The sequence below is a fragment of the Equus quagga genome, chromosome 6 (assembly GCF_021613505.1).
Source record: "Equus quagga isolate Etosha38 chromosome 6, UCLA_HA_Equagga_1.0, whole genome shotgun sequence".
NCBI classification, from domain to species: Eukaryota; Metazoa; Chordata; class Mammalia; order Perissodactyla; family Equidae; genus Equus; species Equus quagga.
This window is the reverse complement of record NC_060272.1, coordinates 76,767,322-76,794,605: the sequence shown is the minus strand read 5'-3', so window position 1 is coordinate 76,794,605 and position 27,284 is coordinate 76,767,322. Positions and strand designations below refer to the sequence as shown.

The following is a 27,284-nucleotide window of genomic DNA, read 5'->3' as shown; positions in this document are numbered from 1 at the left end:
CCATGGCCCTCGGGCCGCCGCGCCAGCGCCCAGCCCTGCGCGCAGCCTCCGCCGCTCGCCCGGGGCCGCGGAGCCCCCGACTGGGGCGAGATGCTCAGCAGCTCCGGCCTGGACAAAGCGCTTAAGATGTCCCTGCCCCGAAGGTCGCGGATCCGCTCGTCCGTTGGTGAGAGGGGAGGGGCGCGGGGCGGGAGGGTCGGCGGGGGCGGGGGCGGGGGCGGGCGCTGGGGCGAAGCGGGCTGTTATGTGACACTGCCCCGCCCCCCGCCCGGCCTCCCTCTCCCTGGGGCCTGGGGCCGCCGGATCCGCCGGGAGCATCCACGGGATCCGCGCTGTCCCCACGTGGGGGGCCGGGCGCCGCCACACCTGCGAAGCCGAGAAGCCCCAGTGCCCCGCGCGGGGCGGGGAGAGGGGAGCGTCCGAGACCCCGGGCCGCGCCTGGGGCAGGGGACGTGGGAGTGTGTGGGTGCGTGTGTGAGCGTGTGGGTGCGTGTGTGAGCGCCGCACGCAGGCCCCGGCGCCGCTGCGCGGCCATGCGGCGGGCGGAGGGGACCGGGGGCAGCGCGGCCGGCCGGCCCCGCGCGGTGGGCTCGGTTAGGTGCGCGCGGGGCCCAGCTCGCCTCGCCGCGTGCGGTGTGTGCTGGGGGCTCGGAGGGGAGGCCGAGGCTCCCACGGGGGTTTCTCACTGTGGGCCCCGCGCACACGCCCCAGCGCGCGCCCGCCGCGCAGCCTCCACGCCTGGCTGGGAAACGCCCCGCAACCCTGGGCGTTAGGACGCCCCCTCCCCCGCCGCGTGCTTCGAATAGAGCGTCCCCAACCGCTCCCGTCCTTTGACACCGGGACTATTTTGGCTCGTATATAACATTTTTAGAAACCACGATCTTTTTGAGCTGCATGTTATGTGACTATGATATATGACGGGTTACCTAGACCCTTAGATAATGAAAAATTGAAAGGGAACTTCAAAAGTGATTAGATTTTTTACCATTTCAGGACACCCGGTAAGTCTGTAGGTCCATCTTTGATACGAGGAAGGTACAGGGTTTGCGGTTAGGAGCGGGAGTCACTGGGAATCTTTGTGGGGTTGTGTTGGTTAGTGCTGAGAAAATAGGCATATAAAACTGCTCCTCTCCTATTTCTGTAGTTGAATGATGTGAACGGGAAGCAGCTTCTCAGGTGATCTAGGCCCATGTTTCTGACACTTGAGTCATCTAAGGGCACCTTCACATTCATTTTGAGGACATCCCAGTGTAAAAGGATGGTGGGCTGACAGGTGGAGATTAGGCTGTGGGGAGCCAGCGCTGAAGCGGGGGACCAGCTGGCAGGGGACCGCAGTGACCCAGGGCCAGATGGCTCCTGCGGCAGTGCTGAGGTGGAAGGTGGGGGGGGGCTTAGTCCCTGTATTGGGAGGTAGAGCCAAGAGCATCCGCTCATGATTTGGATATGAGGTTAAGTGATGAGAAACAAAGATGGCTCGGAGGTTTTTGGTGTGAGAAAGTGGAGGATTATACCACTTACTGAGATGGAGAAAACTGCAGAAAGAACAGGATTCTTTTTTGTGGAGGCGAGGGTCACGAATTTGGTTTTGAACATATGAAGTACCTCCTAGAGAGCCAGGAATGGGATTTATGAGCCTGGAGTTCAGGGGAGTGTTCCAGACCAGAGAGAAAAATTCTAGAGTCCTCGGCAGGACCGGCTGCACGAGTGTGTGACCGTGTGGTTGCACAGGGCCCTGTTTTTGGAGGAGTCTTGCATTTGCTTTAATGCTCTGCTGTTGCTGTCTTGGAAGTCTTGATAATTTTTGAACAGGGGGCCTGCATTTTCCTTTTGCACTGGGCTCTGCAGATTATGTAACCAGTGCGTATAGAGGTGATCAGAAAGAGAGGAGTCCTTGGACAGAGTCCCGTGCACTCCAACATTTCAAGGTCAGGGAGACAAGGTCAACAGCAAAGGGGCTGCGAGGATGGCCACTGGGGTCAGAGGAAAACCCCGAGAGGGGTGCTCAGCAGCTCGGTGGGGCACTCGCTCGGGCCATGGGGCGTGGTCAGCTGTGGCGAATGCTGCGGAGAGCTCAAGAGAGACGAGGCCGGAGAGCTGACCATTTGCCTTAGCAATGTGGAAGTCCTTGGTGACTTTGCAAAGGGCTGTTTGTGTGTAATCATTGGGAAGAATGTCTGTAGGATGGCTTTGAGAGAGACTAAGAGGACAGATATTGGGAACAGTAAGTCCAGAAAACTCTTTTGGGTGAATTTTGTAGAGCAGTTGGGGGAGGGGGAAGCAAATCAGGTAGTAGCTGGAGGAGGATATAAGTTCCAGAGGGGCTGTTTTAAGACTGTCACAGTCATGCAGGTGATGTCATGAACGTCAAAGTAAGGGCTTCCTCAGGAGAAGGGGGACAGTGATCTGAGATCAGCAATGAGGAGCAGGGTCATCAGGGCAGAGCAAGGAAGGCAAGAGGTCCGGAGGTGGAAGACGTAGGGGACCTTGCTGATGATAGGCTGCAAGTTCCAGAAGACAGAGAGGAAGGTTTTAAGAGGTGGGGGTCTGCTTAGAGTATTTATAGACCGTGTGGAAAAGAGGGAGGACCTGGATAGTGTGGGCTCTCTGGAATGACTCATGGGAGCTTGGGTGAAGGGCCTGTGGGGTCTGTTTGGAAGATGACGGAGGCACACAGAGGTGGTGGGGCTGTGAGTGCTACAAGGGGACGATTGGTTGGATGCTGGAGGGTTGGCCCAGGAGTGTCCTGAGCTCTGAACCCTCTTCTTCCCAGTCGATAGAGGTATGGAGCCAGGAGTGGGACATTGCCATTACCAGAACTAGCACTCAAAGCTCTGGGCACCTTCTTTTCCCATTCTGCAAAAACATGTTGGCTCTTTTTGGTCCTTTACTCCTCCATGTGTATTTTTAAAAGAACCTCTTCTGAAAACAAAACAAAAACATCCTGTTAGGATTTGGGTTAAATTTGTATTGTTTACAGATTAATTTGGAAAGAACAGACATTTTAAAAATGTTGAGTCTTCTTAACCACAAATGTGGTATTTCTCGTCATTTATGTCTTCTTTTATGTCTTGTTTTAAAGTGTTATAATTTTCTCCCTGAGGGTTTTATGCATTTTAAAAGGTTTATTCCAAGATTCTTCTATTACTAGAATTAATGAGATTATTCAAAAATTACTTTTTTTTGTGTGTGAGGAAGATTGGCCCTGAGCTAACATCTGTTACCAATCTTCCTCTTTTTGCTTGAGGAAGATTGTCACTAAGCTGACATCTGTGCCCATCTTCCACTATTTTGTATGTGGGATGCCACCACAGTGTGGCTTGATGAGCAGTGCTAGGACTACACCCGGGATCCAAGTGAACCCCGGGCTGCCAAAGTGCAGCATGTGAACTTAACCACTACGCCACCAGGGTGGCCCCCCAAAATTACATTTTTAATTGGTTGTTGCTAGTATCTAGGAAAGCTATTTGGATTTGTATATTATATCCAACAACCTGGTGAACTGTCTTATAAATTTTGATAGTTTATGGATTCTCTTAACTTTCTGTGTGTAGACATGCTTATTATCTGCAAATAATAAATCTCATTTCTCCTTTTATAATTGTTGTCTTTTTTCCCCCTATTTGATTACATTTGCTAGTACTGCCCATAAAAGTTTGACCAGAAGTGCCATTCTTGCTTTGCTCTTAGCATATTAAAGGCAATGCTTCCAGAATTTCCTGTTGAGTATGATATTTGCTCTGGGAGTTTAGTAGCTGTTCTGTATCACATTAAGCAATACTCTTCTATTCTTATCTGGTGCTTCATAAGGGCGGAGGCTGATCCGTTGTGCACCTTAAGACAATCACAAGGGACCGGGAATATACTTAAAGATTCCTGGGTGGTTGTGGGGTCTCTCCCTTTTGTCTCTGGGTCTTTGTGTTCATTAAAAGTGGATCATGGCACACCTATCAGAATGGCTATAATAAAAAATAGTGACATCACCAAATCCTGGCCAGGATGCAGAGAAACTGCATCACTCACACGTTGTTGCTGGGGATATAAAATGGTGCAGCCATTCAGGAAGAACGTTTGGCAGTTTCTTACAGAGCTGAACATGCCACCACCGTTTGACACAGCAGTTACAGTCTTGGGCATCGATTCCAGAGAAATGGATGTTCATCTTCACGTGAATGTCCATAGTAGCTCTATTCGTAATAGCCAAAAACGAGATCTCCTTCAATGGTAGGATGATGAGACAAATTGTAGTACATCCACACCGTGGAATGCTGCTCAGCAATAAAAAGGAACCAGCTGCTGGTCTTTGCAACAACTTGGATGGATCTCCAGGGAATTGTGTTGAGAGAAAAAAGCCCAATCCCAAAAGGTTACATACTGTCTGATCCTATTTATATAACATTCATGAAATGATAAAATTGCAGAAACGGAGAGCAGGTTAGGGGTCAGGGAGGGTGTGGGGATGGGGAGGATCAAAGGACAACATGTGGGATCCTCGTGGTGATGGAATGTTCTCTCGACCTAATGTCAATAGCCTGGTCGTGATATTGTCCTCTAGTTTTGCAGAATGTTACCATGGGGAAAACTGGGTAAAGGATACACACAATCTCTATATTAATTTTCACAACTGCATGTGGGTCTAAAATGATCTCAAAAAGTTTAATGAAAAAGATGTAAACCATAGTAATTTTTCCTCAAAAGAAAGTAGTTAATTGTCATGTGTCAGGTCTTGTCATATACTCCCATGAAGACATTTGAATTATATTATTATAATTTCATTGATAGGGTTTGCCTCGGGGCCATCAAAGTGTACCCAGTTATTTGTATAACACAGCAGAGCCTCCGTGTTTGTGAAGCTTTGTGCTTGGCTCATTCCCTCCTGCTTGCTGCATCTTGGCAGGGTCTGGGGCAGGGGTGAACTCAGACGGTGATGTACTCCCTTAAAATTGTTCTTCTTGTTTTTTACCAACTAGTAGTGAAAAGTTGGAGATCACAATCCGCTCCAAGATGGTGTGCCAAGCTGCATGCTAATTAGTGAAATAATGCCAGGGTTATTATTTCTTGCCTATGAGATATCTTTGACTACTGTCTTCACTGCATATTTGTACTTTTATCAGGTCTACCTTTCCCCAAGACATAGTTTGTGCCAGTGTGTCTCAGACATTTTACCAGGGGGTGGAAACACAGACTAGGAAGAGGGGGAGATCCTCTTGCCTTTATGGAGCTTACAGTCCGCTCAAGGAGGAGCCTTTTAGTCTAGTAAGGGAGACAGAGCGCAAACAGAATCATTGATTTTAACAAATATACATTGAGTGCCTACTCCATGCCAAGCCATGCTCCTGGGGCTAGAGGTGGAGCAGAGAGCAGAGCAGAGGGGCATTCATGGTGCTTGTGGTTTGGGGTAGGTTAAACGCAGGGACGAGTGCTCTCTACTCTCTTATTCTGCCTCGGTTGACACTCACAGGCGGTGCACAGATGAGTAGGGGGGTGCAGTGGGTGAGTGTGTATCTGGGTGTGTGGAGTGGGGGTGAGCAGCGAGGACAGGAGGAAAGGGGGAGTTGTTTTCTATGGACTGCGCATGGCGTCAGCAAGATCTGGTGCAGAAGCTTCCTCCCTGTCTTACTGACGGTACGGAGTTGGCTAAAGAGCACAAGATTAGCAATGAGGAGCAGGTAGGCAGTAAGCACATAGACCTAATACAGAAACTGGAGGAAGACACATCTTCCAGAAACCCTTCCTGGAGTCCTCCTCCACATCCCACACTCCACCCATCCATCTCTTCCGTCCTCTCCTGATCATCAAAGTGTTTTTTATTTTGTTTTGTTTTAAAAGGGTTCCTGCATGGACCTAGTTTTCCCATAATAACCTGCCCCAAGTTTCAAGGGGAGAATGAGGAGAATTGGGGCAACTAAAAGTACAAGGAACTCTGAAGTTAGAATGAGAGGGCTGGAAGACATCTCAAGGAGAGTTTAATCCCATTTCACAGATGAGAAAAATAACGTAGACATGTTGTTCGCTTGCCGGTTAATTTCCGGCAGGACCAGCTATTTCCGGGATCCAGTGTGCTTTCTACTGTCTCCACCCTGCCTGCTTCACTATCAGATCTAAGTTGAAGAGAACTGTCCATTCATTCTTTGTTGTTTTCTGTTCTTCAAATGGAAATAAATAAGGAACTGGGTCTAATTTCTCCTGCTTCCATTTTCTGTGCTATCCATCCTGTGGGTACTCAATAAATAAAGATTTGACCGAGCTTGGTCATGGATTATTTGTTGTGGTCTTGGTCTAATGGTCTAGATTATGTTTGGAAGTTTCTCTTTAGCGTTAGAGAGAATTGAATTCAAATTTTGACACTGTCATTTGCTACCTATATGAAATTAAAAAGCTTTTTTTTACTTCTATTACAGATGAGGATGAAAATAAATTTTGTAACTTGTGGGTTGTTGTGATTAGTGAGTAATGTGTATAAAAGTGCATGCATTAAGGATTCTGTACATTCAGAGAAATTTATGATGCGACAGAGCTTATGTTGACAATACGTCAGCTCTTTCTCATGCTGCCCATCATCAACCAAGGTAAACTTCTCCACTGAGACACTTATCCTGCATAATAGCAGACTGGGCAAAAACTTCACTGGTCATTATTTTCCCGTCTAAATCTAATGCTGGAGCCCTAACCAGGAGATGACTGCATAGAGTCCTTAGTGGGGAATTTAAGGGTTCCTTTCGTGTCTTTCTCCAGGTGTATGTGATTACCCACCAAGCACTCTGATTGTAGAGTGTTCATCCTCTAATGTCGCTGAAGGGTATCACCTTTTATTCAAAGCAGTCCTGCCTTCGAGGCCATCTTCTCCCCTACAGGTGGCCAGTAAGCACCTCAGGGGATGGCTTCAGTTGTTTAATAATTGATTTTACTTTTGCAACGGATGTTTTTTCTTAAACTCTCACCTGACAGAGGTGCTAGCTAGACAAATGGATTAAATTAAAATTATTCTCCAAAAAGTTCTCAAACATTGATGGGAGGATGTGTATAGAGCACCTTCAAAGATGGGTCTTTACCTTTCCTCCTTGGATCTTTACATTTACTAAATATAACCTCTGGTCAATACCACACTGGATACAAGATGTTATTTACATCCATTTAGGCCAGTAAAAGTGCTCAGAGCAAATGTTAACAATCATTAAGAAAGGCTAAAAATAAAAATTATCTCATATCCATACCCTGGGAGTTTCTCCCCATTGTCATCAAGGGCAAACACAGAAACAGGCCCTAGGAGAGAGCCCTTGACTGGACGGAGCAGTGCCGAAGTGGGGATGGGTATTTGCACGTGCAAAATACCCTGACAGCGCAGAGGGTCACAGTCACACACGGTGCCTGGGTCCACCTGCCGAGATGTGTTCATGTGGGTGAAGGAGTGATATTGCTCCTTCACAGCCATGATTGTGGAGGGCTCACTGCGTCAACATATTACCATATGCCGCACATATTACTGTGTGTGTGCGTGTGTATTGTTTATGTGTGTAAATCTCTTGCTCTGACAGTTCATCTCTTACCTTGCTCACTTCCTCTGAAGAATCAGAATCTGATATATCATATTTCATCCTAAAAAGTGATCTAATCCTGATTACCTTTGATTTAGAGGTTTTACATTTGCAAGTAAATTTTCCACTCTTTTGTAATCTTATGCCAAATAATAAGCAAATGTCACATTTCACAGATTTCGGGGGAGAGTTTGGGTGCTCCTTCCCCTTCCTCTCTCTGGAGACACTGTGTGAGCCATAGGCAGCACTGAGGATCCCAGGATTACTGCCAATATTTTAAGCACATTACTGAGACCGATACATGGGAAATGAGGGTAAGCAAATTAATCCACGGAGTAAGTCCTTCTCTGTTCTGACGTTTGGAATCTCATCCCAGAACCTAAGTTCAAAGACAATTGCTTTCTTCCCGGGCCTTAAATGATAACTTCATGGCTGGGAGAAGTTCATTCCCCTTCAAGGGGAGAAAGCAGCGCACTGCCTGATGATGCATTCAGGTTAGTGGCCACAGGATCACTCTTCTTATCAACTATTTTTAGCCACATAATGATTATCCCTGTTTAAGACTCTTTTCCATTTTCTTTATTCTAGTCCACTGAGGAAACATAGCTTTGGTTTTAAAACTACAAGATTTTTATCTTTGAACCCCTAAAGAGGTAGTTACTGTTTATCTAGCAAACAAACTCAGTGATCTTCTGTCCTCTGGAGTCTCAGGGGCCTCCCTCAGCAGCTGAGTCTACACTGGCGCGATGGCTGCGAGTGTGAGAGAGTGTGCCTTTGCTGCTGAGTTCCTCCCCAGATGGCCCGTGCTGCTCATTTGTGCTGGCCAAAATATTAGAAATAGATTCTCCGGGTCTGCTCTAATCCTTTTCATGTCGACCCCTCCTGATGTTTGGAAATACGTTCATTCAGTGCTATTTAACTCTTGGACTGTCTGATTTTCTGACAGTAGGGTTCAGGTAGCTTTTCTGGACAGGGGAGCACCAGTATGGACAGGTGACTGAGAACAGGGCTTCAGGTAACAATGAATTGTGCTGGATGTAAACACAGGGCGTCAGTGAAGACGGCAAATGAAGTGCACAGTTAGGGGCTGTTCTGCTGTTCCAGGTGAGCGATAATGAGAGCCTGAACCAGGGCAGCATGGGAGATGAAAAGAGAGAATGACTCGGGGAAACACAGCTGAGCTGGAATCAACAAGCTGTAGAGATGGACACCAGGGAGGTGAGAGATGAGGGAGCCGGTCTTTCTGATCATGGGCAAGGAGAAGAGTTGATCTCCTCCTTATAAGGATAATCATTATGTGGCTAAAGATAGTTTGTCCTTCAGAGAGCCCAAGGTATTTGCACAGAGCAGGCAATACTTTATAGAGTCAGATGTCATCCAAGTTGAAGGTGACTTTCTAGGTCTATGCCCTCCAGTATGGTGGCTGCCAGCCGCGTGTGGCTACTGTGCACTTGAGAAGTGTGAGTCAGAATCGAGCTGTGCTGTAAGTGCAAGCCACATGCTGGACTTTGAAGGCTTATTATGAAAAATGAATGTAAAACATCTCATTAACAATGTTTTATGTTTATTATATATCAAAATAATATTTTGGCTATGTCAGGTTAACTAGAATGTATTATTAAAATTATTTTCTGTATTTTTTCCTTTTTTTAGTGTGGCAACTAGGAAATTTAAAATTATATATGTAGCTTGCACTATATTTCCACCGGACAACACTATTATAGATCATCTTGTCCAAATATTTTTGATTGGCGATTCATTGAATTGCAGACTTTCAGAAATGAAGTTATCTAGCAGTCCTATGTTCTCATTTCTAGGTGAGGAAACTGAGGCTATCAAAGTTTACATTCCAGAACTTGCCCAGTGTTCCGGGGACAGTGACAGAGATGAGAGCTCATGTCTTCAGACTCCAGTGTTATTTTCAGGGTTATTTTATCTTCCTCTTATGTTGAGTGAAAATCTCCCTTAGGCACAGAATAAGATATCTAGCTAAAATTAATTTTGAAAATGAACTGGGTCACGGGAATGTGAAATTCTATTATATTTCTTTGAACCTAATCTCTAGTAAAAATGTCGTTGCTTGAGTCTTTGATTGTGGTCGATGTTATCAGTCAGTATTTGCAGAGAAGATCTCCCAATATTGTGCGCTTGCAGTTTATGGTTGAACGAACTTTGACCACATGCTGCACAGGCTAGGGGCAGCAGAGGCAAACCTTATCTGCCCTCGTGACAGCCTCCATGCAAACAGTGGGCATCTTAGTAGTGGTTTGCTCTTCCCAGAGGCCAGTCATTAATTGGAGTTGAGTTGGTTTTTTTTTTTTTTAAAGATTTTTTATTTTTTTCCTTTTTCTCCCCAAAGCCCCCCGGTACACAGTTGTATATTCTTCGTTGTGGGTCCATCTAGTTGTGGCATGTGGGACGCTGCCTCAGCGTGGTTTAGATGAGCAGTGCCATGTCCGCACCCAGGACTCGAACCAACGAAACACTGGGCCGCCTGCAGCGGAGCACGCGAACCCAACCACTCGGCCACGGGGCCAGCCCCTTGAGTTGGTTTTTTTATAGCAACACGTTTTAAAAATATTTTCGTCTTAGTGTATATTTTCTCTATAATGTATTACTTTCTCAAATGAGTGTCCCAGAAAAATGGAAGAAGTAAATAGAAAAGGAAAAATTCCAAGTAGGCGGTGTTCAAACAGCATCAGGCGGTTAGTGGCACTGAGTCTCGTTGAGAAGACAGGGTAGGCTTTATTATCAGGGGATGACACTAGACTGTTCAGATTGTTCACGCCTTTGAGTTTTTAGGAATTTCCTTTAAATTGATGAAGTTATCAGCTGTAATACCAAATATGGTGTTGGTAACCAAGATGCTACTTGTGTTGTTGTTAGCAGTCAGATGTCATGTATCAGTGGTGTGTGGTCATTTTTGCTGTAGGGATGGTATACAGACTTCCTCTCAGTCTGTAAGTCTCTATAATGGAGAGCTGTGTCATCTATAGTCTGTGGTATATTTCAGCAGAAAGCCTGGCTCTGTGAGCACGGACATAGAGTGTGACTGAAGATACCCAGGGTAGGAGAGGTATTCCGTAGTTCTGAGTCCCTCATCCAGGGTCTTTCGTGCAGGATGGGATGTTGACAAGATATACCAGGGCGATGCCAGCAGTATTGTGCTGAGGCAGTGCAGATGACACCTTGGATGTGATGATGTCCATGTTAACTGTGAATTCAGTGCTGTAGTATCACACTGTGAGGGCAGCACTATAGTGGCACACCGTGACAAATGTATAATGACATGTGTCATATACAGTATCATACAGAGTATTTTCACTGCTCTAAAAATCCCTTCATTCCCCAGCCCCTGGCAACCACTGATCGTTTTACTGTCTCCATAGTTTTGCCTTTTCCAGAATATCACTTAGTTGGAATTATACAGAATGTAGCCTTTTCAGATTGACTTTTTCATTTAGTGATATGCATTTAGGATTCCTCCATGTCTTTTTGTGGCTTGATAGCTCATTTAAAAAAAAATCTCTGAATAATATTTCTTTGTCTGGATATCCCACAGTTTATTCGTTAACCTACTGAAGGACATCTTGGTTTCTTCTAGTTTTTGGCAATTATGAATAAAGCTACTGTAAACATCTGTGTGCAAGGAGCGCAATGATTTCTGGATCTTATGGTAAGAGAATGTTTAGTTTTGTGAGAGACTGCCAAACTGTCTTCCAAAGTGGCTGTACCATTTCTGCATTCCCACCAGCAGTGAATGAGCGTTCCTGTTGCTCCACATCCTCACCAGCATTTGGTGTTAGAGTCATGGATTTTAGCCATTGTAATAGATGAGTAGTGGTATCTCATTGTTGTTTTAATTTGCACATCCCTAGTGACGTGATGTCGAGCATCTTTTCTTATGCTGCTGTCTGTATATCTTCCTTGGTGAAGCATCTATTCAGAACTTTTGCCCATTTTTAGATCAAGTTGTTTGTTTTCTTAGTGTTAAGTTTTAAGAGTTCTTTGTACATTTTGAATACCTGTCCTCTATCAGAGATGTGTTTTGCAAATATTTTCTCCCAGTCTGTGGCTTGTCTTTTCATTCTCTAACAGTATCTTTGCAAAGCACTTAATTTTAACAAAATCCAATTTATCAATATTTTCTTTCATCGATTATAAATTTGGTGTTTCAAGTTTTCTAGGACAGTATTTTTCCTTAGCTTTTTGAAACTTATAAACTTATTCTTCTAAAGGATACTCTTAAATTACGAATACACATATTTACTTATTTTCCCCCTAACAATGGCTAGAATTAGTCGGTATATATCCTTTCCTCTCCATAGTGAGCCCCCCATTGGAAAGAAGACAGACACTTGGCACAGTTTTACTCCCTCCACCACTCCCTGCCTTGCCGAGATCCCCGGAGCTGGCTCCAGAGAGGAGTTAACAGGTGTTTACTAATTTCTTTGCCCACCAGTGCCTCCCTGTGTTTCCTTCCTCATGTTGGAATAGGTCCCTAGGATCTCTCAGTGACCATCTGTGAGTGGTAAATTGATTCTTTGTGTTCCTGAAATTGCTTTTATGTCTTCCTCACAATTAAGCAATAGTTTTGCTGAATACAGAGTCCTAGACTCAAAATTGTCTTTTCCTTTAGCGCTGTAAGGATGCTGCTGCTTTATCTTCCTGTTCCCAGATTTGCTGATAAGACTCTATGTCAATCTTATTCTTGTTCCTTTGCAGCTAAGCTATTTTTCTTTTTGATTAGTTTTTAATATGTTTGTTTTTGGTGTTCTCAAATCTCAATATGATGGTCTAAGTATTTTTTTTTTTTCCATTAGTTAAATGCTCAGCACTGGAAAGCTCTTTCAATCTGAGAATTGTGTCTTTCTTTTTGGGGGAAATTCTCGTATCTTACGTTGTCAATATTGCCTCCTCTGTGTTCTTCCTCCCCCTGCCTGCAACTCCAGTTAGACTGCTGTTGGCGCTCTGTCTCTTCCCCCAGGTTTCTTAATTTTCTTTTGATACAGTTTATATCCTCATGGCCCATTTCGGAAGAATTGCTTGATGTTGCCTTCCAGTTCAGAAATTCACTCTTCAGCTTTGGTTTTCTTTTCTTTTCTTTTTTTTCTCCTTAGTTTTTAGAATCTATTGGCTTCTATTTCAACAATGGTATATTTATTTCCGAGGTCTCTGATTGATTCTTTTTTCATAACAGTCTGGATTTGCTTCCTGTGTTGAATACTCACTCATTTCCTGGAGGATATGAATGACACTTCAGTCTTTTTCTGATCGCTTTGTTGTTTGAGTTTGAGTTCTGTGTGCTTTCTCCTCTTCGTGGTGTTCATGCACCTTGAGTATTTTGTGATTCCAGAACTCACTTTTTCCTTTTTGCAGTTGGGAGTACACGGAGGGGCCAGAGCAGAGCGGCAGGGACCGTCGCACTGTCTGCAGTGAGTGCAGGTGCTGGACATGCTGCCCAGTGGGCTACTCCGGGCGGGTCTGCCTCTGTGTCCCGTGAACAGGGTGGCCTGTCCGTCTTCCATCTCCAAGGCCCCGTGTCAGTGGTTAACCCTGGCCTGGGGTCAGGGGTCACATCAGCCATGGGACTTGTTTATCCTGCTCCTTCCTGTCTTTGCGTAGATGCGTGTGTGCTGGTTGCGGAGGGAAGCCAACCTGAGTGCGCCCTGCTGGTTTGAGTTGTGCTGTAGCTCAGGCTGAACACAGTCCTGTCTTTAGGCGGGGATATAACCGGACGGCTCAGTCAGACTTGCTTTTGAGTTTTGACCCCGACACATCCCAGCTGGGTGTTGGTGGGGAAGTTAGTCGCCTAATCTTTCAGTTCCACTTTGCTCCTCTCTAAAATGTAGTGATACCACCTTCCTCACTGATTGTTGAGAGACTTCAATGATTAGCATATGTGAAGCTCTTAACACCATCTGAAACAATGTGTTCCTTACAAATTATTATAGAATTAATAATTAAAACATGACATTAATATGATATTATAATTATTTCAAGAACAATATACTAGGGATACAGGGCCCTGATGCTCTCCATTTTGTTTCGTCTGTAACTGGGTTGTTAACTTCTCTGAGCTCTCTGTATGGATACAAGTGTCTTTGGAAAGTCAAATGACAGTTGTAGTGGGCTTCATTTTTAAAGAGCCTTCCAAAATTCTGCTCACATCAGCAAATACGTGGGAGAATTTGCCTCTTCCTGTGAAACAAAACCAGTTTTCTATGTGGTGGTGGTGCGTTGGTCAACCTAGAGCAAGGCAGTGCTTATGCAGAGCCCTGTCACCCGGCCTCCCTGTCCCCGCCCGCGTCCCGGACGGGTCTGGGGCAGGCTGAGTGGGCACCTGCGGCAAGCTTGCTCTTCTTCACCACAGCTCTGCTCAGCCGAGTAATAGTTTGAGCATTAACAGGGATGGCTGTTTTTCCTCCTGGAATCCAAATTGTTATTTCCTCTCATGGCTAAGGATGACAGATGAGACTGCCTCATAAAGTCCAGATTCTGAAATGATTTAATGGTATCTTTTTTTTTTCTACTTTGATTTCCCCCACAGAGCATGTCTTTCAGGGACCTCCTGACTTCTCAGCGGATCCTGTAAATACGGGATTAAATCACTGTCTCTGTGGACCCTTAGAAGAAAAATTTCCCCTTCCTCTAGCATTGGAAATAAAGGGAACAGGCCCATTCCATTCTTGGGCCCGCGGCAGTAAAAAACCTGAGACAACACACTCAGGAGCTTCTGCCCAGACACTGCGGAGAGTTTCTCAGGGCAGCAGGGAGCAGCCAGGAAGCTGGGCAGGAATGAAAATAGCTCGAAAGGTTCTGAGCGGCAGGGTCTATCTGGACGTGTCCTTTCCAAGTCTTAAAGTTTCCCTTTTTTGTTCATACATGTTCATTTCTAAGCGCTTGATCGCTTGTGCTTCTGCGGGGCACCCTGGGGCGGGCTGGCCTCTGGGCCCCCTGTCCGCAGAGCGGCTTCCCTCGGGAGGGCGGAGCCGGTGGCGATCGCTCCCCTCGCCCACCCCTGCGAGCGCCCTGGGCTGCGGGCGGGCAGCAGGACCTCTGGCGCGAGCGCATCACTGCCCTCTGAAATGGGCAGAGATCACGAAGCCGACCAGGCGTCCCCGGGGCGCCGCTGGAAGGAGAGGGAACTCTCCAAGGAACTGAGACGTTGCTGTGAGCTGTCACTTCCTGAAGCTCTAGCGATTATTTTGTAATTATAAGAGTTTTTTTAAATTAGAAAAATTTAAGATAGATGTTTCTTTTCTTTAATCTGAAAATATTTCTGTGTATTAAATGTAATGTAAATATATACATTAATTAAAATCTTTTCTCTTTACTAATGTTTCCAAATATTTTTGTGGTCAGTGTTGTTCTGGTGGAGACGTGGTTGTGTTATCTTCTTATTTAACGTCAGAATTAGGGAAGGAGGAAAGGAGGACAGGCAGGCAGGAGGGAGGGGGCCCGACGGCTGGAGGGCAGCTCCAGGACGCCGTGGGCGCCGGTGGGCAGGAGGAGCGGCCTGGACGCCGGAGCCCCACGCGGGGCGATGGGTAGAAGGGAAAGTGCCTGAAGGACATGTTGTCTCTGCCGGTTTGCAGGAAAATAGATGCATCAAAGCGGCTAAGAGAAAACCAAGGGGAACCAGCTACAGGGGGAGGGCGAAGCTGCGCAGTGTGAGAAAACAGATTCTGCAGCCAACCCGGGGCTTAGATTAGTTAGGACAAACTGCCTGCCCCAGGCAGAGGCTAACAAAGATTAAATTGCCTTTAAAAACGATGCAATAAGTCAGACAGCAGCTTCACTAAGATAGTTAATTAAATTTGATGACGTTTGAGAGAATACAGGGAGGAAAGTGGCCGTCGTAAAATAGGCAAGTTTGGAAATTGGAAATCCCAGCATTTTAGATGTAAGGAGAATGAAATAGAAATTGTTGGATTTTGTGACGTTAAAATAGGAATGTGATTTTGTTGCATCTGATAAATTATTTCTGTCGTGTCTTACCCCTGCAATACTAAAACTCCGGGCCTCACGAGGCAGTAACGGTCCACAGAGGAAACAGACCAGGAGACGCAGAAGGGGCGGTCAGCACGCGGCCTCCGCACTTTCTGCGGGGCGTCTGCACCTCGGGCCAGGGCTGCTGGGAAATGTTCAGGCTCCTCTGTCAGCGATAAATCAGCAAGAGAGCTGACTGAGGGTGAGGTGTGTGAATGATTGCTGTAGACAGTCTGAGAGGCTGCGAGGAAAGGTGTGTTTTAATGGAGAAAGGCACTTGTACGCTTCTTTATCATACTCAATTTTGGATTGCAGGAGAAGTACCCAAAATATCTCTAATTAGCTGGTTTTTACTCAAGTCAGCAAATACGTATTGAACATTTCTCACGTATGGCGTGCGTGTCAAGCAGTGAGCTGGATCTTAGTTGTGGATAAAGGGTGTGTAATACCACACAGTTCCTGTTTCCAAGGAATTTATCATCTGGTTGGGGAGATAAGACCTGGACAGGAAATAATAACAAATAAATACTGTTTCAAGACAATAATAGTAGAGGCGCTCTCGAGGCATAATCAATCACTGCATGAGTTACGAGGATGATAAACGAACACTTGAAGCAGAGAGTGGCCATGCTAAGCTTTTAAGAGGAGGTTTTGAGTTAGGTTTTTATTTTTTGGCTTTTTAAAAAGTTGGGATTATGAAGGTATAATTTACATAGAGTGAAATTCACTCTTTCTGGGTGTGTACTGTGGCTTGATGATTTTGGCAAACGTATACAGCTGTGTACGATCAAGACACAATATTTTCATAACCCCAGAAGTTCTCCCATGTCCTTTTGCAGCCAGTTCTCTCCCCTCTCCCAGCTCCTGACACCCACAGATCTGATTTCTGTCCCTGTAGCTTTGCCTTTTCCAGAGCGTCAGACACAGGGAATCATGTGTCTGTAGTTTTTGTGTCTTGCTTCTTTCACTTCCTGCTTTTGGGGTTCATCCGCATCTGAGGTTTCGTTCCTTTGTATTGCTGATGAGTGTTTTACTGTATGGATGTACCACAATTTCTTTATCCATTTACCCGCTTCTCCTTGAGTTAGGATGTGCAGATTTAGATGGAGGTGGTGGCGGGGGAGAGGATGAAGCAATTTGGAGGTGAAGTGGCAGGAAGTAGAATAGAATGAGTTTCTAAGATATATTCTGACTCTGGGCAGAACCAGGAAATCAGAGAGGAAGACTTCTAAATACAAGGATTTGTCTGCGTTTTTATTATTGATAAATCCAGCCCAAGCCTTTTCTCCAACCAGCAGTCATTTCTCCCTACCCTGGACTCCTGTTATTCTGTCCATCCTTCCATTATTTATTCATCCATGCTTCCATCATCTATTTACTTATTCTATTTCTTCATCAGTAGCAACATTTGTTGAAGGCCTCCAAAGTGCCAGGCACTGAGCCATGTCAGGTTAAACAAATTAAAGATCATAATCTTTGCCCCCAAGATCTTCTTAGTTTAGTGGAGGAAATAGCAAGAAAGTCTGCAATTAACAAAAACAGTTATCATATAATGCTTTACCTTTTTATTTGACTTTCCACATGGGTCCCTGAAGGCGGGAAGCTCGCCTTGCCCTCTGTTCAGTGCCGTGAATATCTTCTGAGTTCAACTACAAAAGATAACTTAAGTTGAAGTCCCTTAGATTAGTTTTGGTCTTTGGGAAACAAAAGAAACTTACGTTTATGGGCGTTGACGTTTTCACCCTGGCAGGATGCCTCACGGAAGTTTTGGCTGCAGCGGGACCCTTGAGCAGGCGTGTAGACCCTTGAGTGCGTGTAGCTCCGGGAAAATCACAGCAGGTACATTTTTGTCAGTGCCTGTTGTGGTCGAGAAAATGGTTTGAAAAATGCCAACAGGCAACAGTCTGTCATAATGTACAATATATAAGCACGTGGATTAAGAAGTGGAGCCATCAAATGCCATTGCAGGGCATGCGGGGGTGGACGGGCAACGGCAGCCAGGATGCCCCGGCTCCTCTCTGTTAGTGCTGAGCCCGGGCAGCGTGAGGGGTCGGCAGGCTCGGGGGGGCCCTCCCCGTGGACGGAGACGCTCCTCGGCTCACCTCCTAGCCCGCGGTGGAGTCATGGTGTGGTGCTGGGGACTGTAGTGAGCCCCACACGGGCAAGGGTCTGACTCTCTAGTCAGAAGAAGATTCTGTTGCTTTTACACGTACCGTGCCTTTCCTTTGCACGTCTGCGCGAGTCCATCCAGGCCCAAATGTCCCCTTCTCCATGGAGCCCTTCATGATTGATCAAGATTGATGAGCTGTTCTTTCTCTGAGCCACTATGGCACTTTATGTGTATCATTTTCTAATGTATGCTTTCTTTTTTTTTACCTTCTCAACATTATTTACATACTTTTTGAGCTGTCTCTTTGGCTTTCCTTGTCGTGAGGGGAGAATCTGGGATTCACATCATTTTGTGTGTGCCTTGACAGATGCTCAGCAAACGCTTACTGAAAACAATAAAATCTAATTTATTGAAAATCTCATCTAAAAAAACACCATTTTTTCTCTACCGTTCTAGGTTCTTGCCTGAGACTTCTCCTTGTAATAAAGGATTAACAAGAGGAGAAAACATAGGTTCGTCTGTACCTGAGGAGCCCCGTAAAGACAGGGGCCTCGGAAGGCAGCCTGGGCCTCGAGCGGGCCGGGCGCGGGAGGGTGGGGCAGGGTCTGGCCCTGGTGGGCTGTCCGGCCAGGTGGCCGTCTCTCAGGTGAAGTGGCCTCTGGCGGTAGTGCCCCTCCTGGCGCGGCCGCTCCTGGGGTGCGCGTGCCTCAGCGAAGCTCGCCTCAGGGCTCTTCTCAGCTCGTCCTGGGACTCAGTGTCTCAGAGGGACCGTGTGCGCGAGAGGCGGCTCGCGGGGCGGCCGTCTGGAGGCGGCGGGCTGGCTGGGATGGGGGGAGCCCCGGCCGCCGCCCGGAGACAGGCCGGGAGCCCAGGCGCTCCGCGAGGCCCCGGACAACTACGGAGCTCTCAGCCTCAGTCCACCCACGTGTAAACATGAAGGCTGCCGCACGATCACCGAGAGGAGCTAGACTGTCACACTGCCGGCCTTTTGACAGTTGTGCCGTAAACATTGTTTTTATTGTTTTGGTTGCCATAAATAATTAAGTAAGCGATCAGTATAACTGTCATCGCTTTGTAAGTGCATCTTACAAACAGCTTGGAAAGATTCTAATGGATGGTTTCGGTTTTCTAGTCTCCTCCACAGGCTGCAGGTGGGCGGGCTTGTCTTCTGCAGTGGGATCAGCCGTGGCCTGTTGTGGTCACGGGCGGGCTGCGAGGGAGGGGGACACCCGGCCGGAGAGCGGCTCGCTGGAAGCCAGCGGTGGGGCAGGGAGTCGGCCCCGCAGGCGTCAACAACGGTGTCTCCGTAAGCCGTGCACTGCTCGGTGCAGCTCTCCGTGTCTGTGTTTTATTTTACAATGGAAAACAACTCCCCTGCCGCCCCGACCAAAGAAAAAAAAAATGGAACAAAGGAAGGAAGAAGAGAAAGAAGCAGCAAACCAAAAGGCAAGATGAAAGAAAATTCCAAGTCTTCCCCCAGCGCTGAGCTGTGCCCCCTGAGCCTGAGGGGAGCCCCAGTCAGAACAGGCAGATGACAAGGCAGGAGGTGGCGGAGACCTGCTCCTGGCTGCTGGGTCCGTGGGTCAGGTCTAGGCTCACTAGGCTGGGCGTTTCGTCTGGCCACCCCTCAGTAGACCGCTGGTGTCCGTGGACATGATCTGTCCACCCAGAAGCTCGTTACCAAAGCCAGAGATCTGGCCTCCAGCCGGAGGAAGCCCGTCTTAGAAATGTGAAGGCTGGTGCCCTGCTCCTCCTCGCCCTCGGCTCTGCCACGTCTGCCTTGGCCTGGACGTCCTGTAACCTGGGCTGACTTGCCCTTGAGCCCCGGTAGCCTGTGACCAAGAGGGTGCTCTTGGACACATTATTGTCTTTGTCTTCCTAATCTTTGTTCTTACGAACTTTATATTGGGGCTGCAAATTTGGCCTTTTTAACACTGACCCTGAGCCATAGTTGAAAAGCCTGCCTCCTGCAAGTCTGCGTTTCTGTTCCTTCTGCTTTCAGAGCGGGCATCTGAGGGAAAAGCTTGTCTGTCTATTACAGGGCTTTACTGAAGTCCACTGGAAGCCTCTGCCACTGACGGCCTGAAATTTTTTCATCAAGTCCTAAAGTGGCAGCCTCTTTGGAATGTGGTGAGATCCCAAGATGCACAGACGTCTTTCCACCAGCTTGCTTCGCGGCCATCCAGTGATGGTTGCAGTTTCCTACTCGGGTGGGAGGTCCTCACTGCTCCTTGTTCACCTCCACTCAGCTCACGTTCCTTGCGTTAGGACTGGCAGCTTGCAGTACCCCACTTCTGGGAGCCAACTGCACTCTTGGTTGGTGTTCACTAGTCAGCTTGGGCCGCTGTAACAAAATTCCACAGACTGACATGAGTCAAGATGGCGGTGTAAGCACACTCTGAACTCATCTCCTCCCATGAACACAACCAGGTTACAACTATTTTTGGAAAAATTTCTCTGGATAGAAAACTGAAAACTGCATAAAAACAACCCCCACAACAAGGGACAGTCCTGACTAAGGCAGAAGAGGCAGAAATTCCTTCTGGAGAGAAAAAAAGCCACCTTCATGAGCAGCAGAGTTTCTCAGCCAGCTAGGCAGGGGCCACCCTGAGGTACACAGCCCTCCCTGGAGGAGTGAGGTCCAGAGCGGGGCTGATACTTCTATAAGTATCCTTCAGACTCAGCACAACTGAGACGAGGGTCTTAATACCTGGCTTCGCTGGCTATTAACTGCAGCGGGAATGCCCCCAGAAAAGCTATGGGATGAAAGCCAAGAAGACCCGGGTCTTAAAGGGCCCATGCACAAACTCACCCATCTCAGCAACCTAAGATCACCAGAGAGAAGGCTGACAGTCCTTTGGTGAAAAGAGACTCATCTGGTGGGCTCTGGGTGCATCTTGGTGAGAGGAGAGACCTCTCGGGAGACTGAGACATTGGTGGTGACCATTGTTGTGACCTAGTCCAGACGTGCTGACACACACCCTGGCAGACACCATTGAAATTCTTCCCGTGGCCTGTTAGCCCAGGGGTCTGCCACACTCACTAGAGTGCAGATTTAATCCAGTTCAGCCAGGGCAGGCAGCCCACCCTAGGGACTGGCCCTGACCAATAGCAAGCCCTCAGGCTACTTGTCAGCCTGCATTGACTGGGTGCCTTGGTCCTCTACAGGCATGCATGTGGGGACTACAGGCAAGCTCTGTGGGGACAGGGCTTGTGTGAGGACCAGGTGAACTTTCAGGGGCATTGGTGGAGAAATGGGGGCCTCTGCAGTGGGGTATCGGGGTACGCTCCAGTGTGTTGGGAAGTGTGCATGGACCAGGACTGTGTCGACAGTGTGTGTGGTCCTGTGGTGGGGGGGGAGGGGGGGGTGAGGCTTATCAGTGGTAGAAGACCTCTGCTTCACAAATAGCCATAAAAAGGATCAGCTCCACCTTCCAAAACCTGAAACAATTGAGTGCTCCTGTGCCTAGGGCCAGCCCCACACAGCTGCACTCCTAAGAGAACTGACAACAGCCTTGTAGGCCTGAGGCCTATAGAAACTGTAAGCCCCTGAGCCTAGCAACCAGCTACACTGGGTACCTACCCAATTAACAGGAAAAATGCAACAAGAGTGAGCTGTTGGACCTTGTAGCCAATGGTGCTGAGGTTCCCCAAACAGGATTTACAAACAGCTGACCAGGGAAGGAAAGACTAGACTCCCTGGGTACCTGCAGTGGGAGCAACCGTGCCACAACAGAAGGACACAAGTAGACCACAAAGGGATTGTTTGGACTAGTGACAAGAGAGAAGCACACTGCTGGGCCTCAAAAGGCATCTCTTACATAAGGCCACTTCTCCAAGATCAGGAGACATAGCTGACTCACCTAATACATAGAAATAAGCACAGAGAAAGAGGCATAATGAGGAGACAAAGGAATACATTCCAATCAAGGGAATAAGACAAAACTCCAGAAAAAGGACTAAATGAAACAGAAATAAGCGACCTACCTGACAAAGAGTTCAAACAAAAACTCATAAGGATGCTCACAGATATTGGGAGAAGACTGGATGAACAGAGTGAGCTCATCAACAAAGAATTGGAAAATATGAAAAAGAACCAATCAGAAATGAAGAATACAATACTGGAAATGAAAAATTCACTAGAGGGACTCAATAGCAGAGTAGAGGATACAGAAGAATGGATCAGCCGTCTAGACGAAAGACTAGAGGAAATCATCCAAGCTGAACAGAAAAAAGAAAAAAGTATTAGACAGAATGAGAACAGTCTAAGGGAACTCTGGGACAATATCAAGCACAGAACATTCATATTCTAGGTGTCCCAGAAGAAGAGAGAGACAAAGGGGCAGAAAATTTATTTGAAGAAATAATAGCTGAAAATTTTCCTAACCTAAGGAAGGAAACAGACATCTGAGCAAAGGAAGCACAGAGACCTCCAAACAAGATAAGCCCAAAGAGGCCCACACCAAGGCATATTATAATTAAAATGTCCAAAATTAAAGATAAAGAGAGAATCCTAAAAGCAACAAGAGAAAGGCAACAAATGACATATAAAGGAAAGCTCATAAGGCTATCAGTGGACTTCTCAGCCGAAACCCTGCAGGTTAGAAGAGAATGGCATGGTGTATTTAAAGTGCTAAAAGGAAAAACCCTACAGCCAAGAATACTCTATCCATCAAGGTTGTCATTCAGAATGGAAGGAGAGATAAAGAGCTTCCCAGATAAGTAAAAATTACAGGAGTTTATGACCAAGAAACCAGTTCTACAAGAAATGCTGAAGGGTCTTCTTTAAGTGGGAAAGCGATGACCACAAATAGGGATAAAAAAATTATCCAAAAAACTCCCCAAAAAACCAGGCAATAAAACCACTGGTAAATGTAAAAATATAGTAAAGTAGCAGATCAACCACCTGTAGGTAATATGAAGGTTAGAAGACAAAAGTACTAAAATCACCTATTTCAATGATAAGAGGGGAATGGATAGACATGCACAAACTGGATAGACACACACAAAACAAAAGATTAGATATGATTTCAAAAACATAAAATGTGGGACGAGGGGAGTGACAAAGTAGAGCTTTTAGAAAGAGGTCAAGCTAAAGAATCTATCAACTCCATATGGACTGTTATGTACATAGAATTTTATATAGGATACTCATGGTAATCACAAATCAGAAATCTATAATAAGTAAGCAAATAAGTAAGACAAAAGAAATCAAACATATTACTAAAGAAAGCCATCAAACCACAAGGGAAGAGAGCAAGAGAAAAAGAAAGGAACAGAGCAGAACTACTAAAACACCCAGGAAAAAAAGTAACAAAATGGTAATAAATACATATTTATCAATAGCTACTTTAAATGTCAATGGACTAAATGCTCCAATCAAAAGGCATGGGGTGGCCAACTGGATAAAAAAACCAAGATCCATATATATGCTGCATACAAGAGACACACTTGAGACCTAAAGACACTCACAAACTGAACGTGAAAGGATGGAAAAAGATATTCCACACGCAAATGGCAAAGAAAAGAAAGCAGGGGTAGCAATATTTATATGAGACTAAATAGACTTTAAAACAAAAGCTGTAATAAGAGACAAAGAAGGGCACTACATAATGATAAAGGGAACAATCCAACAAGAAGATATAACACTTGTAAATATCTATGCACCTGACATAGGAGCACCTAAAATATATAAAGCAATTATTAACAGACATAAAAGGAGAAATAGACAGTAGCACAATAATACTAGGGGACTCTAATGCTCCACTTACATCAATGGATAGATCATCCAAACAGAAGATCAATAAGGAAACACTAGCCTTAAACGACACATTTGACCAGGTGGACTTGGTAGATATACATAGAACATTCCATCCAAAAACCACAGAATATACATTCTTTTCAAATGCACATAGAGCATTCTCCAGAATTGATGACATATTAGGCCGCAAAACAAGTCTCAATAAATTTAAGATCGAAATAATACCATGCATCTTTTCTGACCACAAAGGTATGAAACTAGATGTCAACTACAGGAAGAAAACCAGGAAAGCCACAAAAATGTGGAGATTAAACAAAATGCTACTGAACAACGATTGGGTAAATGAAGAAATCAAAGGAGAAATCAAAAAATTCCTGGAGACAAATGAAAATGAAAATAAGACATGCCAAAATCTATAGGATACAGCAAAAGTGGTTCTAAGAGGGAAGTTTATAGCAATTCAGGCCTACCTCAAGAAAGAAGAAAAATCCCAAATAAACAATCTAACAGTGCATCTAAAGGTACCGGAAAAAGAAGAACAAACAAACCCCAAAATCAGCAGAAGGAAGGAAATGATAAAAACCAGAGCAGAAATAAACGAAATAGAGACTAAAAAAACAATAGAAAAAATTAATGAAACCAGGAGCTGATTCTTTGAAAAGATAAACAAAATTGACAAACTTTTAGCTAGACTCACCAAGAAAAAAGAGAGAAGGCTCAAATAAATAAAATCAGAAGTGAAAGAGGAGAAATTACAAGGGACACCTCAGAAATACAAAAGATTATAAGAGAATACTATGAAAAGCTATACATCAACAAATTGGATAATCTAGAAGAAATGGATAAATTCTTAGAAAGAAACAACCTTCCAAAACTGGACCAAGAAGAAGTAGAGGATTTGAATAGACCAATCACCAGTAAGGAGATCGAAACAGCAATCAAAAACCTCCCAAAAAATAAAAGTCCAGGACCAGATGGCTTCCCTGGTGAAATCTACCAAACATTCAAAGAAGACTTAATACCTATCCTTCTCAAACTCTTTCAGAAAATTGAAGAGGAGAGGAAGTTTCCTAACTCATTCTATGAAGCCAACATTATCCTGATACCAAAAGCAGACAAGAACAACACAAAAAAAGAAAATTACAGGCCAATATCACTGATGAACATTGATGCAAAAATACTCAAGAAAATACTAGCAAATTGCATACAACAATACATTAAAAAGATCATACATCATGATCAAGTGGGTTTTATTCCGGGGATGCCGGGATGGTTCATCCACCAATCTGTCAACGTGATACACCACATTAACAAAATGAAGAATAAAAATCACCTGATCATCTCAATAGATGCAGAGAAAGCATTTGACAAGATACAGCATTCATTTATTAGAAAAACTCTAAATAAAATGGGTATAGAAGGAAAATACCTCAACATAATAAAGGCCACGTATGACAAACTACAGCAAATATCATTCTCAATGGAGAAAAACTGAAAGCTATCCCTCTAAGAACAGGAACCAAACAAGGATGCCCACTTTCACCACTCTTATTTAACATAGTATTGGAAGTCCTAGCCAGAGCAATCAGTCAAGAAAAAGAAATAAAAGGATCCAAATTGGAAAGAAAGAAGTGAAACTGTCACTATTTGCAGATGACATGATCATGTATCTAGAAAACCTTAAAGAATCCACCAAAACCTTCTAGAAATAATAAATGAATATGGTAAATTTGCAGGATACAAAATCAACTTACAAAAATCAGTTGTGTTTGTATACACTAAGAACGAAGTAGCAGAAAGAGAAATTAAGAGTACAATCCCATGCACATTTACAACAAAAACAATAAAATATCCAGGGATAAATTCAACCAAAGAGGCGAAAGAACTGTAGACTGAAAACTATAAAACATTGTTGAAGGAAATTGAAGAAGACACAAAGAAATGGAAAGATATTCTATGCTCTTGGATTGGAAGAATTAACATAGTTAAAATGTCCATACTTCCTAAAGCAATCTATAGATTCAACACAATCCCTATCAAAGTTTCAACAACACTTTTCACAGAAATAGAACAAAGAATCCTAAAATTTATATGGAACAACAAAAGACTCCAAATAGCCAAAGGATTCCTGAGAAAAAAGAACAAAGCTGGAGGTATCACATTCCCTGATTTCAAATTATACTACAAAGCCATAGTAACCAAAACAGCATGATATTGGACAAAAACAGACACACAGGTCAATGGAACAGAATTGAGAGCCCAGAAATAAACTCACACATCTATGGACAGCTAATTTTTGACAAAGGAGCCGAGAGTATACAATGGAGAAAGGAGAGTCTCTTCAATAAATGGTGTTGGGAAAACTGGACAGCCACATGCAAAAGAATGAAAGTAGACCATTACCTTATACCATGCACAAAAATCAGCTCAAACCGGATTAAAGACTTGAATGTAAGACCCGAAACCATGAAACTTCTAGAAGAAATCATAGGCAGTACGCTCTCTGACATTGGTCTTAGCAGCATATTTTCAAGTACCATGTCTGACTGGGCAGGGGAAAGAAAAGAAAAAATGGGACTACATTAAACTAAAAAGCTTCTGCACACCAAAGGAAACCATCAACAAAACAAAAAGACAACCCAACAATTGGGAGAAGATATTTGCAAACCATATATCAGATAAGGGGTTAATATCCAAAATATACAAAGAACTCATACATCTCAACAACAAAAATACCAACAACCCAATTAAAAAATGGGCAAAATATCTGAACAGAGATTTCTCCAAAGAAGATATACGGATGGGCAACAGGCATATGAAAAGATGCTCAACATCATTAGCTGTCAGGGAAATGCAAATCAAAACTACCATGAGGTATCACCTCACTCCAGTCAGAATGGTCAGAATAGCTATAATTAACAAGACAGGAAACAACAAGTGTTGGAGAGGATGTGGAGAGAAGGGAACCCTCATACACTGCTGGTGGGAGTGCAAACTGGTGCAGCCACTATGGAAAGCAGTATGGAGTATCCTCAGAAAATTTAAGAATAGATCTACCATATGATCCAGCTATTCCACTGCTGGGTATTTATCCAAAGAACTTGAAAATGCACAGGCATAAAGATACATGCACCCCTATGTTCACTGCAGCATTATTCACAATCGCCAAGACTTGGAAGCAACCTAGGTGCCCATCAAGGGGCGAATGGATGAAGAAGATGTGGTATGTATACACAATGGAATACTACTCAGCTATAAGAAACGATGAAGTCCAGCCATTTGTGACAACACAGATACACCTTGAGGGTATTATGCTGAGTGAAATAAGTCAGAGGGAGAAAGTCAAATACCGTATGATCTCTCTCATAAGTAGAAGATAAAAACAACTACAAACAAACACATAGCAATGGAGATTGGATTGGTGGTTAGTATAGGGGAAATGGGGAGCTGGGAGGGCAAAAGGGGTGATGAGGCTCACATGTGTGGTGATGGACTATAATTAGTTTTTGGGTGGTGAACATGATGTAATCTACACAGAATTCGAAATATATTATGATGTACATCTGAAAAAATAAGTAAATAAATAAATTCCATAGACTGGGTGAGTTAAACGATAGACATTTGCTCCTCACAGTTCTAGAGGCCGAGAAGTCCAAGATAAGACACTGACCGACTTGGTTCCCCAGTGAGGGCCTGCTTCCTGGCTTGCAGAGAGCCGCTTTCTTGCTGTGTCCTCACATGGTGGGGAGAGAGAGGGCTCTGGTCTCTCTTCCTTTTCTTATAAGGACACTAATCCCATCACTGAGGTGCCATCCTGATGACTTCATCTAAACCCAACCACTTCCCAAATACCATCACACTGGGGGGTAGGTCTTCAAGGTATGAATAT

At 44.9% G+C, this 27,284-nt stretch overlaps 1 protein-coding gene across 1 annotated transcript in view; it reads left to right on the top strand.

Annotated features, from left to right (window-relative positions):
* Window positions 1-90: 90 nt before the first annotated feature.
* ATP8A2 (ATPase phospholipid transporting 8A2) overlaps window positions 91-27,284 on the top strand; it is a 589,227-nt gene continuing 562,033 nt past the window's right edge. The window contains exon 1 of the mRNA XM_046664988.1: window positions 91-166. Coding sequence (XP_046520944.1) covers window positions 91-166 — 76 coding nt within the window. The remainder of the gene's footprint in view (window positions 167-27,284) is intronic.